The following is a 14046-nucleotide window of genomic DNA, read 5'->3' on the forward strand; positions in this document are numbered from 1 at the left end:
TAAGAGTGTGGGGGGCCCTGTGCCAGGGTGGGCCCCTCCTCCCGGCGCCAGACCATGGCATAGAGACAAACCCAGGACAAACCCCCAGGATGCTGCCCGGAGGGCTCTAGGTGCCCCCCAGCGCCCCGCTCGGCAAGCTGCCAAGGATGAGCAGGAGAGGCCTGCAGAAGTTGGGGGCCGAGGACGGTCTGCACCGCCTGAGGCCCGTGGACTGGACCCCAGCCGAGGCCCAGGCCGACTGCCCGTTGTGCTGGGGGCATGGAGTCACCAGGTTTGAGTGACAGGTTGGAGCTCCCGGTTACCTCCAGGAAGGTGCAGGCTAGGCTTGGGGAGACAGCTTGGGGAGTTTATTTGGCTTCATTGGATCCCGAGGCCGAGGCCCCAACCCTGGCCGGGGCAGCAGGAAGGCACCCAGAGAGTCCCGGCCCCAGATAACCCCCAGGGTGGGGTGGGGGGGTTCCAGGCACCAAGCCCTGGGGCAGGGGCCACAGTAGCAGGGCTTTGTCAAAAGTGCTGGTGACAGCTGAGGCTGGCCCCTCTCCCCAGCCCTTCCGCTCCTTCCTGTGCCACCCCTGGGGGCAATTCCCTGAGACAGGCTCTGGTCCTCCCAACCAGCTGGGTACAGTGTTGGGCCCCAATGGGGCAGGTAAGTCGGGGGACCCACAGGTTTTGGGGTGTGGGGGGTGTGGGCCCCCCGTCCAGTGTGAAGGCTTCCTGTGCAGTGTAGTGTTCCTGACCCCCCAGAGGGGTCCCTGGGGGAAACCGAGGCAGCTGCAGAGGCTTGCCCAGCTCCAGTGTACACTGTGGCTCTTCTAGGGCCGCTGGAGCCCAGGCGGGGGCAGCCCGGCCCACTCAAGGCCCTGCCTCGGGCGCCCACGGGGCCTGGGCGCCTATGTCTTTGGTCTGTGCCCTGCAGTCCTGAGGGCCCCCCCGGAAGGGGTTGGTAGGTGGAGAGTCCCAGAAGGGGTCCGAGTCTGGGAACAAGGTCCAGGGTGCCCGGCGGGGCGCAGGCTGGGGCGAGGACAAAGGCGAGGGCCGGGGCCCCGCTGACACAAAGCTCCAAGGGTCGATGCGGCTGCGAAGGGGTGAGGGCCGTGGTCGGCTGATGAGGCCCAGGGGCGGTGAGCGTGGGGTGCCTGGGGTGCCAGGAGCCGAGCGGGATATCCCTGGCGGGGGTGAAACTGTACTTCCTAGGAAGTGGGGAAAGGAGGCATGGGGTCAGGTGGGGGTTTGTCCATCAGTAAGACGTCCACCGCTGCTGTGTTAAGAACAAGATCTCTGGGGCAGCCCGGCCTGGGCTCAGATCCCAGCTCTGCCATTTACCTCTGGGAGCCTTAAGTCCCTTGATCTCTCTGTGCCCTAAGCTTTCTCACCTAGAGCCTGAGTATGACCTGAGAGCCTTGCGGGGGCGGGGACGGACACAGAACCTGGAGCAAGTCAGCAACCAGTAGGCGGAGCTCTCCCCTCCCGTTGATCATTCCTATTATCTCACGACCCGCCCGGCCCGCCGCACCCCATCCCTGCAACTGGGTGGCTGAACTTAGAACTCAGTTCCCTCCAGGCAGCCCCCAGCCTCACCGCCCTGCGGGTCCCCCCAACCCCGCAAGCAGGCCAGCTTCGGGGCCACTCACCACGCCTCTCCTCGTCGTGCCGCCGGGGGCTCTTGGCGGACAGCTGGCCCACAGGGACCCCCAGCTCCAGCAGCAGGGGCGCAGGGGCGGGTGGGCAGGGGGCCTCCGGGGTCAGCGGGGTGGCGGGGACGTCGAGCGTCTTGGGGGAGAAGCGGATGGGCTGGGAGGGGGGCGGCTCGATGGGGGACGCGGTGGGCAGCGCGCGGGGCATCGGCGGCGGGGTCTCTCCGCGCTCGCGGCCTGGTCCCCCTGCCGGCGGCGGCTGCAGGTCCCGACCCAGGCCCAGGGAGGCGAGCAGGGCGGTGCCGCGCAGCAGCGCACGCTGGATCAGCTTGGGCGTCCCGGAGCCGCTGCCCCGCTCCGCCGGGCCTGCGCGTCGCGGCTCCTCGGGCTCCGGGCTGGGCCGCTGGGGGTTACCTGGCAGCGGGGGCGGGCACACATTAGGCGGTCTTCGGGCGGGGGCCACGAGGACCCCTCAGTGGCCCTGGAACAAGGACCGAGTTCTGCTCCCCACCAGCGTCTTCCCGGACTCCCATGACTCCCCCACCCAGTTCCTGCCCACCCACGGGGACTCCTCCCCCACCCCAAGCCGACTTCGGTGGCCTTAGTGGCCAGCCAGGGACATCTGCAGGGCTCCTGTGCCCTGTGTCCACCTCCTTCTTGGCTGGTCAGGCCGGGTCCTTTTGCCCACCTCCCCCTACTTGATCAATAGCTTGTACCGGGCACACAGGCCAGTTCCAACGTACACAACAGCACCGAGAGGCATGTGTCACTGTCTCTCTTCTAGAAATGAGGAAACTGAGACTCAGAGTGGTCAGTGCCAGGCTCGAGCTCACTGCTTTAGGGGCTTATGTTATCCGATCCTCATGCCCCAGGGGTTCCAGGCTCAGAGAGGTTAAGGGTGTGTCTAAGGCTGCACAGCCAGGGAGGGCTGGAGATGGCCTCACTCCAGGTGGAGGCGGCCTCACTCCAGGTGGAGGCAACAGAGCCTTCACTCTCCACCACTTCCCACCCAGACTCTGCTCCGGATTTCAGGACATCAGTGTCCTGCCTATGGGCCTAAGGTTGACCTGACTCCGTTCTAGACCACCAGGGGCGACTCTGGGGAACCACACATTAAGAAAGTAGTGGTGGTAGGGTCCTTTGGTCCTGTGATGGCCTCCCACAATGCCCAATTTTGTCAAGTCCTCTTTGGCTCTAGAACTTGCCATGGCTCTCCATTACCACTAACATAAAGTCCAAGTCCCTTGGCTGGGCGTTCAAAGCCTTCTCGCACTCTGCCCACCTTGCGTCCGGCCTGGAGCAGGACATGGGTCTGGGTATCCAGAGGAAGAAATGCAATGCTGGGGAAATTGAGCTTTTACTAGCAGGAACTCAGTTGTGGGCCCTTTTCTCAGCTACAACCCTTACCTAGTCTCTCTGACCCATCCTCGCACCCCCACCCCAGGTCCCTGCCTTCTAAAATGCAAATTGGCCAAATTCATTCTCATTTCTGGCCCTTCCTGAACTGGCTCCTGCCTGCTTTTCCGGCTTCACCCACCCATTCACTCATCCAACAGCTGCTGGGACTAGGCTGGGCCCCACAGACCCAGGGGATGAAGGCCTGGCCCTCACCTGCTGTCTGAGACCTGCAACTCCCAGGTTCTCAACTCCCCTCCGGGTCCCAGCCGGGCTTCCTCTCCCCTGGGTGTGGAAAGCCCGGTGCCTGCACACACACTGTTCCTTCTGCCCAGCATACATTTTCTACCTCGCCTTTCTGTGATCCCTTATTCACCATTTAAGACCTCAGTGAAGGGTCCCCTCCTCTGTGAAACCGTGATACAGTTACTTACTACAAGAAATATACACTGGGTCTTCATCTCATTTTTGGCACAGAACTCCTGAAACTCCCAGCTCTTCCTAAGGGATTGGATCACAGAAGCAAAAGGTGCATCTCTGCTCTTCCTAACCAGCCCCTTTTAATCACATTTAAGTTCAGGTTAATGAGGTCACTTCTGGAAAGCTCATAAGGAAGGGGGTCTGGTTGCTGGCAGCACAGACCACAGGACTAGAGAGCTGGAGACTGAGGTCTATCACCAACAGCCAATGGTTAAATCAACTGATCACGTTCACATAATGAAGCTTCCATCAAAACCCTAGCCAAAGGGTTAGAGAGCGTCCAGTTTGGCCAGCACCTGGAGGAGCTAGGAGTGGTGCCCGCAGAGAAGGTACCGAAGCCCCACACCCCCTCCCACGTGCCTTGCCCTACGCATCTCTTCCCTCTGGTTGTTCTTGAGCTATGTCCTCTATAATTAACTGGTAATCTAGTAAGTAAGCGTTTTTCCTGAGCTCTCTGAGCCATTCTAGCAAATCATCAAAGGTGACGGGAACCGCTGATTTAGAAGCAGCACAGGGGACAACCGGACTTGGGGCTGGAGTCTGAGGTGGGGCGGAGATGCGGGGTGGGGAGGGGTCTTGTGGGACAGAGCCCTTCACCTGGGGGCTAGCCTGTGTCAGAACTGACTGGGAACCACACATCTAGTGTCGGAAGTGGAGTGGGTGGCACCTAGGGGAGAACAAGGTTTCTTCCTGCTTCTAGGCTTCCCGGAACCCCCCCCCCCCCACCAGAGCGCTTATTACTCTCATCAGGCCTGACACTGCCTCTTCCTGCTGTCTGCTGCTCTCACTTGTTTCCGAGCTGCCCCGACCGCCAGACTAGGCCCGTCCCCAGGTCACGGCAGGGCTGATTCCTAACGTGTCGATGACTGGCTCATAAAATGCATTGACACAGTCTGATGGAAGAGTCCGTTCTCCTACTCCCCCGCAACAGCCGCACAAGCTGAGCGCTACGCTCCCACTATGCAGGTGAAGGCACGGGACGTTTATAAAATTAAGCAGAACAGGGGACAAACCTGTCTCACCCCAGCAGGAAAAATGAGACAGAGTTAAGGGGAGATGGAAGTCAGTCTGCAAAATGGAAAGCGTAAAGACATTCCTGCGGTCAGTGTCCTGAGAAACAGAGGTTTCCAAGAGGCACGTGCCTTGCTCGAGGTAATTCAGCAAGGGGTTCCTTGAATTTGCCTCTGAGCTTCCTAGCACGAGCAGGAGGCATCCTTGGGTTTAGGATAAGGGAGTACAACCATTCTCGACCCACGGATGCAGATGAAATCGTTTCTGTGAGACCTCACAGCAAGGACGCTCCCTGTGGTCGTTAGTGGCTCTAGGACAACACACTTCGTGTTGAACCTGAACCAGAACCCCTGGGACATGAGGATGAGAGGGGCTGTTCCATCAGTGTACGCTGACTGTTCTACCAGCAGGCAACTAACTGCAGCCCGTTCCCCAGTAGTGCGGCCCGTGCCTGGGCTATCTCACAGGGTTTTCTTCGGTTCTCAGCCAGCCTTCTGACTCTGTGGGTGGCTGAGACGTCAAGGTCATGTACTCTCCTGGGCCCATGATGGCCACCGGAGTGTGGGCTTGTGCTCAGGGAACCAAGTGCTCGGCCAGCAGCTGGGCTGGGGTAGGGGAGCTCCTTCCAAATAAGGAGCAAGCTTGCGGAGGATGGGGTTCAGGCCCTTGTGTTCCTACTCCTGCTTGCTTGGGAGGGGCAGGCCCAGAGGGCTCTGCCGAGCATGGTAGGGGCGGCCTCAACCTACACACCTGGGTTGACGGGACTTTAAGTTCTCTATTGGCCCTTTTAGCTTGGTACATTCAAGAGCAGATGAATCCAAGCTTCCCCTTGGCCTTCCAATGCTCCCTTCAGTCTCTGCAGTCCAGCCAGCCTGGGGCAGTGCGATTTCTGGAGCGGGGAATGGTGTGTCAGAGGACGGTCCAGGGTCCTGCCTCTAGAGTCAAACCTGGATTCAAATCTCTGCTCTGCTGGGTGCCCCACATCAAACCACATAACCTCTCTGCACCTCTCTGTATGTGCCCAGCCCTTTCTTCAGGTGAAACATTTTAAGCCTTTCAAATCCTCAGCTGAGGGCTCTAGGTAAGGTTACTTTACCTCTCAGAGCCTCGATTTTCTCATCTCTAAAATGGCAAGAATAATAGCACGTCCGTCACTGGGTTGTTGCTCAGATGGAACGCCTGGTGCCCTTAACTGCCGCTGTCCTCACGGAGGACAGAACAGCTCAGAGCCCAGATGCAGTGAGAGCAGGCCCCGGATTCCCTCCCCGCCACCCCTCGCCTCTGCTCAGCTTTCTTATCCTCTTCTCACCTACAGGATCCCCAGAAGGGACTCTGAGAAGCACAGTGTGGCAGGCACCTGCCCGGCTCCACTATGCACGGTCCCCTCTCTGGACCCAGCTTCCCTTGGGTCCCAGATGGGCAGTACCACTCCCTGTCTTTCTTCCCTCCCCGCAGCCTGCTAAAGCCCGGCTGCTGCTACAGGGCTGGGACCGAGCCCTCTCACAGGCCAAGCCTGGACAAGAGGCCGCACTCTGGGCCCCCTGAAGCCTGGGTTGCACCTGGCTTAGCTGTGGATCTATAGGGCAGATGTGAGTACTAGGAACGGCCTGCCTTACAGTTAATTTCTTGTAGTTCTCCCCATAGTACCCACAGGAGTGCAGCAAGAGTCTACTGGGGGGTAGACAAAGCCACTCACCATTGAGCATTGGGGGTGTGGAAGGAGATCCCAAGGAGGACGAGTCATCTGAATCCAGGTACCACGTGGCTTCGTCCAAGCGGGACCTTCTCCTGGGGAGAGGAGTTGAGCTTCAGCAATCTTAGGACTATTGGGAGGCAGATGATGGTGGGGTGGGGGCACTCAGGCACTCACCTCCCATTCTGGGCTTCCCCAGGCTTGGGGGAACTGGGACCCCAGGCCCAGCATGCTCGCCGCTCTCCATTGCTTGAGTCCTCCAGACGTCGGGGGGACTGGCGGCCCCATGCCTGGCCTGGTTCTGCAGGTTCCACTGTAGGAGGAAAACCAGGGAGTCTGAGCTGAGGCCAGGAGCCCCATCATGAGAGTCAGGTACCAGGGACAGCTTCTTAGAGGATGGGGGATCAGGCTGGAGCCCATACTATTCCAAGGGTGAGCTTTGGGACACAGAGAATCTGAAGTGAACTGAGACAGGGTGGGTGGGTTTGGGTCCTGGGGCTAGCACTCGGGTGGGGTATAGTTACTTCACTGTGGCGATCTTGTCTGGGTTTGAATTCTGGCCCTGCCCCTCATTAGCTGTGTGACATTTGGCAAGTTACTTTTTTCACTTTTCTCATCTATGAAACTTAGAGAAAATGAATGCTGCCTGGGAACTCAGAGGTACCAGCTTAGTCAGACAGCGGAGGGAGCCTGGGTGCGAGCAGTCAGAGGAGGAGACAGTGGGTGGAACCCACCTCCTAAGATAAGGTTTGACAGACTAGAAGGGGCCGTGGAGGGGTTTCGCAGGAGGAGAGGTTTCTTACACTGGATTGCCCGGAACCGGGGGAAGGTGGGCGAATCCCCAGCTCCGACCTCGAAGACGTTTCTCCTCCGGTCCAGGCCAGGTGAGGCCTGCACAGTGATGCGGTGTTTGAAGTCTGGGGTTGGGGGGGAAGCAGGGGGCAGGTTTGTGGTGAACGAGAGGCAGGATTCCAGCCCTCAGGGCCGTCAGCCGTCTCCCAGGCCACGAAGGCAGTGCAGGGACCGGGCCTGGCACGGTGGCTGTGGGACTGGGGCCCGCATCACTGTCTTCCTGGCCCGTCAGGCTCTCGGTAAGAAAAGCGGACGGCCGGGACGCCAGCATCCGAAGAAGCCAGACGCAGTCGGAGATTCCGGGGAGGGTCGCGCCAGGTCCCCCAGGCCTTACAGGAACTTTCATGAGCCCCGCCCCTCCGCGGGCGCAGCCACTCCCAGGCCGCCATGCAAATATTTCCGCCAGAACCCGCCCACACACGAAAACAGTGCTCCCGGCCCCACCCCTTCCAGCCCTCGGCTCACAGGTCCACCCTCCAATTTCCCCGACCAATCCCAGTATGGTCAGCACAAGCCTGACCCCGCCCCCCTCCGCTCACGCAGCCAATAGCTGGGCCAAGCGCTGGGCCCCGCCCCTTACCGAGGGGCATGCTGATGCGCTCGCCGCCGTCCCGCGCGCGGAGCTTGCTGCGCTTGAAGGTGCCGCGGCGGCGGCGAACGTGCGGCCGCTCGCGGTCCACCTGCTGCAGCAGCAGCGTCAGCTCGCGCTCGAACACCTCCAACTCCCACTGAGCCAGCAGGTGCTCGCGCCGCCGCAGCTGCTCCGCCTGTGACCGCTGCTCACGCGCAGCCCGGGTCAGCTCCTCCTCGCGGCTCAGAAGTTCCTGTGCCAGGGACAGTGAGGCAGTGGGATCAGCCCGGTACGGACTCTCTGCCCCAAGAAGACCGGGGAGGCACTTCCTTTCCTTTTCCAATCCCGGGACCCCCACCTTCTCCTTGGCCCGCAGCTCGTCGAAGAGGCCTTGGATCTCGCGCTTCCAGCCTTCCTGCATGGAATGGAAGGAGTCCCGCGGCATTTCCCGCAGGACTTGCGCCTCCAGCGCCTCCAGCTGCTGCAGGATGGAGGCAAAGTCGGGCCTGCGGTGGGGGTCCTGCGCCCAGCAGTCTGGGGACACGGAGTGGAGGGGGCACAGAGTGAGAAGGGGTCTGTGGGGGGATGTGTCTTGTGCCAAGGAGCTTTGCCTCTCCCCCTCCAGTCCCCTTACCTGCCATGAGCTGGGCGAAGGGCTCAGGGCAGGTGGACGGGATGGGCAGCGTAAGCTTGTTGACCGCTACTCCGTAGGCTACAGCAAGGCAGTCGATACCACGGTAGGGCACCTCCCCAGTCAGCAGCTCCCACAGCAGCACCCCAAAACTGTGGGAGAGACAAAGGGTCTGTGTCCCCTCTACTTACTCAATGCCATTTCGCCCCAAAGCAATGAGGAGCCAAATGATTTTAGTTCCCTCCCCCAGGGCTCTGCCTTTCTGCCCAGCCCTAGATTTCCACAGCCCCCTTGGCCCTCCTCAGCCCCACAGATGGCCTTGTCCATGCTGCACCCAGGCCTCACCTCCAGACATCGCTGCCCTTAGAGAAGGTGGAGGCCTTGATAACCTCAGGAGCCATCCAGGCGTAGGTGCCTGCTGCACTCATTTGTGTGGTTTTGTGCCACTCCCGGGCCAGGCCGAAGTCAGTGATCTTCAAGGTCTTGTGGTCCATGTCATCGCCTTCAATGGGCTGCAGCAGCAGAACTGGGGGAGAGGGGGGCAGGACTGTGGGTACTCTGTGCTCAGATTGTGGGGTCAAGGGAGGAGCTAGAAGCAAACTATCATCTGACAGACATGCTGGCTAAGAACTGGGAGCACAGAGGTGATCTTGCTCTGGACGGTTGGGGTAGAATCAGACAAAAGTAGCCATACTGGGAAACGTGGTTGGAGGGACTCCTTGAGGCCAGGCTTTTACGCTCAGCTCTAGCACTCCCAAAACAGCCTCTGAGGCACACATCATCACCCCCATTTTACAGAAAAGGAAACTGGGCAGAGAAATGACTTGCTGAGATCATATGCAAATAAACACACAACCCCGTCTGTGTGGTTCTAAAGCCGGTGTTCTAGCTTTTCCCTAATGCTTCATTGCATAGAAACCCCTGTGTCTTGTCATGTTGCTGAGGCAGGAGTGTGAATTAGGACCTCCCTTGGGATGGGGAGCAAGAGGGAACCCCTTGGTGAGAAAGGAAACCCAGTACGCCCCAGTGCCCATACCCCCTCATGGCTGGCACAGGCCCTCCCAGATGAGAGCCTCCAACCAAGGATGTCTGCCGCTGCAGAGCTGGATGTGAAGAACAGGGGGGTTCGAGAAGCGAAGGTTCTCGGCCAGAAAAGGAGGAGCTTGGGACAAATGTGGGAGTGGATGGTCAGATCTGCCAGGGGCTTGTGGAGCTGACCCAAGTGGGGCCTTGTATAGAGAGGAGAAGCAGCAACTTGCAAATCTCATCAGGACAAACATGGCTCAAATGAGAGAAGGTTTTGAGGAACAGAAAGACGATAAAGTCATAGAATCATCAAGGGTTTGAAAGGGCCTCTCCCTTTCCTGGTAAATGTAGAGAAGCGACATCCAAGCCAACTACCTTTCTGAATATATGTCATTTCAGGGCGCACACACCTCTCAGCTCTCCTGTCCAGGGTGACAGACCATTCTGGGGCAGCTTAGGGTAGGGGCAGAGGGGATGGGCACCTAACCCAGCCTGGTGAAAGGGAGGACTTCTCAGAGGAGGTGGCGGGACCAGGGGTAAAGCCATAACTCCCGATCCTGTCGGTGGCCAAGGTCTCTGGGCCTTGTGGGGGCACCTGGCCCTGCTGTCCACCCCTCCCTTCTGTCTTTGATTCTGGGGCCTCTGCCTGCTTGTGCTGTTTCCTTAGGGCCTCCCCTAGCCTCAGCCCTTTCAGCGTCAGTGGTCCTCAGAGTGTGGCCTTTCCTCAACCCCTACCCACTGTCCCCGGGCTGTCTTGGCCTCTCCTAAGTGCTCACTGCCTCCTCCCCATTGGCCCCTCCCACATTTGGAGCTCTGCGCCAGGAGCTGGTTCAGCTGTCCATCACTGCCCTATCTCATGTTCAAATGCCCTCCCGCCCCCACCTTCATCCTCCCACCATGCGGGGCAAATCTCCCTGCAATTTCTCCTAATCCAGTGAATGTCCTGCCATCCACCCTCTTCTCTTCTGGAGCCAGACTGGGGCTGAGTCCTGAACTATTCATAAAGCTACGGATAACAAAACCCACCTCGGATGGTCGTCATAAGCATTAACAAGATCACTTTTTTTTTTTTTTTTTGAAGTAGGCTCCATGCCTGGTGTGGAGCCCAACCCAGGGCTTGAACTCACAACCCTGAGATCAGGACCTGAACTGAGATCAAGAGTCGGACACTCAACTGACTGAGCAAGATCGCACTTTTTAAATCCTTAGTATAGGGTGGGATGTCTAGTATGAGTGTCCTAAAGCTTGTCAGCTGTCCTAAAGATTAGTCCTCCGCCATCTCGAGTCGGCTCTCCTCGCTGTCCTGTGTCACAAGCATTCCCTGATTTGCAATAGCCTCTGGCCTGGGTGCTGGAGGCGCAGAACTGGACCATTTAGTAAACACTACACAGGTTCGTTCCAGAGCAGAACCAGAACAGGGTGAGGGCAGGTGGCTGGAGTGGAACCAGCCGAAGGGTCTGTGTGTTGAGGCTGGAGAGGGACTCCGGTCTCCTCCGGTGACAGGATCCACCCATCCTCCTTAAGACCCACCGGTCAGGCCTCTAGCCACTTGAACCTCACAGACCAGTGAAGCGCTTTCCGCACCAACATCTCCGGCTGGGAGGCCAGCCTCCCCTTTTCCATCACGTAATCTGAGGCCCAGAGATAGGCAGCCTCTCATCCAAGCCTTGGGACTTCTTTGTCCTGGTGACCTGTCACCTCCGGCCCCCAACTTGGCTTGACACCTTTGAATCCTTATCCTCATCTCATATCCCCTGCTTTTTTCCAAGTGCCTTGAATTTGTCCCAACCCAAATTGCTCATTTGGTGCCTGATCTAGACTTTGGGGAAGGGGTGATCAGGAGCCACCTGGAGGAGAGGGGGCTGGAGATCCCAAGCTCTCAGTCCCCACGTGGGGCTTCCTGGCCGCTGGAAGGGCCCTGGCCCCCAGCCCCCTCCCCAGGCTGGCCTCTGTGGGGCTAGGGAGTGGCCTGCACAGCTCACACCTCTTCCGCTTCCCTCCATGGTCCCTACTTCTCCTTTCTGGGAGGCCTGGGCCAGGTCTCCAACTGGCGGGGAGTCCTTTGGGGGAGCACTGGGGGAGGTCAGACCCAGGCTGGGCTGGCTGGTTAGTCCTGTGACTCGTGGGCCTGGAGAATTCCCCCTCCACTCCCCGCCAGGCTTCCTCACAAGGCACCCATTGTCCAGGAAAATCACGCCATTGTTTCCTGCCTGCGCCCCCCCAACCCAGGGACTCCCCCCACCATCCCGCAGACAGCACCCCAGGCCTAGGACTGGGGTCTTCGAGGTGGGAGGCCAGGCTCAGGGAGGCTGAGGGCACCTTCCCTGTCCTTCACCACCACCCAGACTCTGGGAGAGACATACAGGATGGGGGGGGGATGTAACCCCTGGCTCCTTCCTCTCCCACAGAAACCCCCCCCCACCCTTGGCTCTTTCCTCCCCTGCAGGCAGCTGGGCCGGGGAGGGAGCAGAGGCTGGAGCAGGGGCAGGAAGCCGGCTCAGGGGCAGCAGGAAACGCAGGAAGCAGTGGGGAGGGTGGGGAGCAGGGGCCTGGGCTATTGTTCCATTTTCTCTGGAAAGAAAACTGGAGGAAAAACAGAAGAAGGGAGTCCCCTCCCCCAAGGCCTTCGGGGAATCTCCCTTGGGTTGGAGCAGGGAGTGGGGGTCCCTGGGGGGCTAGAGCTAGGGAGGGAGGCTGAGCGGTGCGAAGTGCCGCACTGGAAGAGGGGGGTGGGGGGCTGCTGGCAGGCCTCCCCAGACCCCTCCAGTCCTGGCAGGGACTCGGATATTATTGGGTCCTGCCTTTCTCTCCCCACAAGTCACTTGTATATGGCCAGCCCAGGCCAGGCAGCCCGAAACATCCGTGCTCACTACCCCCCAGGAGCTGCCCATGTCTCTCAACAACCCATCAGCCCCAGCCCTGTGTCTCCACTACTGGGGAGCGGGGTATGTGGTGCTGGGCCCTGCCTCTTTGCCTTTGCTCTGGCCCAGGCCCTGACCAAAACATCCAGCTGGTGCCTCGAACACGGCCTGCTTCTGGCCTGGTGTGAAGCCTGTCTCCTCCAGGAAGCCCTCTGAGCCTGTCACTCTCTTGTCTTGGGCCCAAGCTGAGCAGTGTGTTGGGCCTAAGATGGCTGGAGGTGGAGTACCTTACTGCTTAAGTCTCCCTTAGCCCAGCACGCCCACCCCAAGTGCTAACTCTAGGTAAGGCCCTCTCCGTGATCCAGCCCGCAAATGTCTACCCGCACAGCTCCAGACCCACGGCATGGCAGGCAGCAGATGCCAGGCTCCCCCAGCCCCTTACGCCGTTTCACCTTCCTGGTCACTCCCTTTATCCAGAGTCCAAACTTGAGGCTCTGAGTTGAAATAACCAGCTAAAGGTCATGTAGTTAGGGGTACGGGCAGGGCCAGTATTCCGGCCCTGTCCCCACCTTGACCACCAGGGGTGGGGGGCCGGGCAGGGGGGCTTTCCACTCCAAGATCTCTGTTCTGGAAGCTCTTTCTACCCCCAGAGCACAGCATCAACAGCACATGAGCGAACCTGAGGGGAGAGGAAGATGAGTGCCAGCATCCAGAGCTCCCATGGTTACGCAGGATGCCTACGGCTCACCTGGGAAATCCCAATTTTCTAACCTGGCAGCTGGGAGCTGGGGCCAAGGACTCCTGAGGCCGGGGTGCGAAGGACTGTTTGGTGCCTGGGTCTCCGGCTTTGGGGCCAGTGTGGGCCCATGGCGCCCCGAGTCAACTGGGGATCCCCTAGGACAAGAGCTCCTGCCTCTAGTAGACCCCCCAGGTGGCTCAGCTGAGAGCTGGCAGGTGTGTGCTTGGGCCATGCCGCCTTCCAACCATGCTCCCCAAAACTCACTGTTGTTGGACTTGAGGTCTCGGTGGATGACGGGCACCAGGGCCTCGCAGTGCAGGTAGTGCATCCCGCGGGCTATCTGCACAGCCCAGTTGACTAGCACGTGTGGGGGCACACGCCGCCCGGCCAGGGCACGGCTGAGGGGCCCACCGGCCGCGTACTCCATCACCAAGCACAGGTTGGGCTCCTCCAGACACACGGCCTTGAGGGCAATGATGTTGGGGTGTGCCAGCATGGCGAAAAGCCGGGCCTCCTGGCGCACGCTCTCAGCTGTCACACTGATGTCCTCGTCGGGGTCCTGGCGAGCAGCCTTCACGGCCACCAGCTCACCTCGCCAGCTGCCGCGGTAGACCTTGCCGAAGCCGCCGATGCCGATCACCTCCTCCAGCCGCAGCTCTTGGAAGCTAGCCACCTCGCAGGGGGGCGGGCCACCGCCCCGAGACACATAGTTGGATGGAAAGATGCCCACCTGGCCGCCCACCTGGCCCGCCCACCAGCCCTCATCGCCAGAGATGGCTGCATCCCGGGACAGCACCTCCACACGGTCGCCCTTCCTCAGGGCCAGTTCGTCCTGCCCATTGGGCTCGTAGTCAAACAGGGCTGTCCACACAGGGTTGGCATAAGCCGCTGTCTTCGGGGACCCCTCTGGCCAGACTCCGCTGCCGCCGCCCCCACCGCCCCCACCACCACTGCCATTCCACGACCCCAGCGGGCTCTTGAGAAAGAGGTTCTTCAGGGGCTCCATGGCTGGGAGCCGATATTGGGGCAAGCGGGGTACCTTCCCTGGGTGCCCCTGGTCCCCACCCCCGCTGGCACCCCAGGCCCTAGTCCCGGAACCTGGGCATCCGGGCCCTGGCCCTCAGCCCCAGACCCAAACCTCTCTGGGGAGCCA

At 60.2% G+C, this 14046-nt stretch overlaps 1 protein-coding gene across 1 annotated transcript; it reads right to left on the reverse strand.

The window, feature by feature from the left end:
* Positions 1-325: 325 nt before the first annotated feature.
* On the reverse strand, positions 326-13899 carry MAP3K11 (mitogen-activated protein kinase kinase kinase 11). Its single transcript, XM_032879466.1, has 10 exons — positions 13158-13899; positions 8613-8793; positions 8271-8419; positions 7995-8170; positions 7646-7889; positions 7017-7130; positions 6391-6526; positions 6217-6308; positions 1632-2048; positions 326-1190 (listed from the first exon to the last, which is right to left on the reverse strand). Exons 1-10 carry the CDS (start codon positions 13897-13899, stop codon positions 853-855), a joined length of 2589 nt encoding a protein of 862 aa, XP_032735357.1. The 3' UTR covers positions 326-852.
* Positions 13900-14046: the final 147 nt, after the last annotated feature.

The sequence above is a fragment of the Lontra canadensis genome, unplaced genomic scaffold (assembly GCF_010015895.1).
Source record: "Lontra canadensis isolate GAN:19392208 unplaced genomic scaffold, GSC_riverotter_1.0 scaffold66, whole genome shotgun sequence".
Classification (NCBI taxonomy): domain Eukaryota; kingdom Metazoa; phylum Chordata; class Mammalia; order Carnivora; family Mustelidae; genus Lontra; species Lontra canadensis.

What these genes read in the sequence shown, in the direction of transcription:
- MAP3K11 (XM_032879466.1), bottom strand. Translation starts at nt 13,899, where the DNA reads ATGGAGCCCCTGAAGAACCTCTTTCTCAAGAGCCCGCTGGGGTCGTGG. An exon ending in GCGCATCAGCATGCCCCTCG is followed by an intron (nt 7,131 to 7,645) that starts GTAAGGGGCGGG and finishes CCCCAACCCCAG; the next exon opens with ACTTCAAACACCGCATCACT. An exon ending in CCGGTTCCGGGCAATCCAGT is followed by an intron (nt 6,527 to 7,016) that starts GTAAGAAACCTC and finishes TTCCTCCTACAG; the next exon opens with TGGAACCTGCAGAACCAGGC.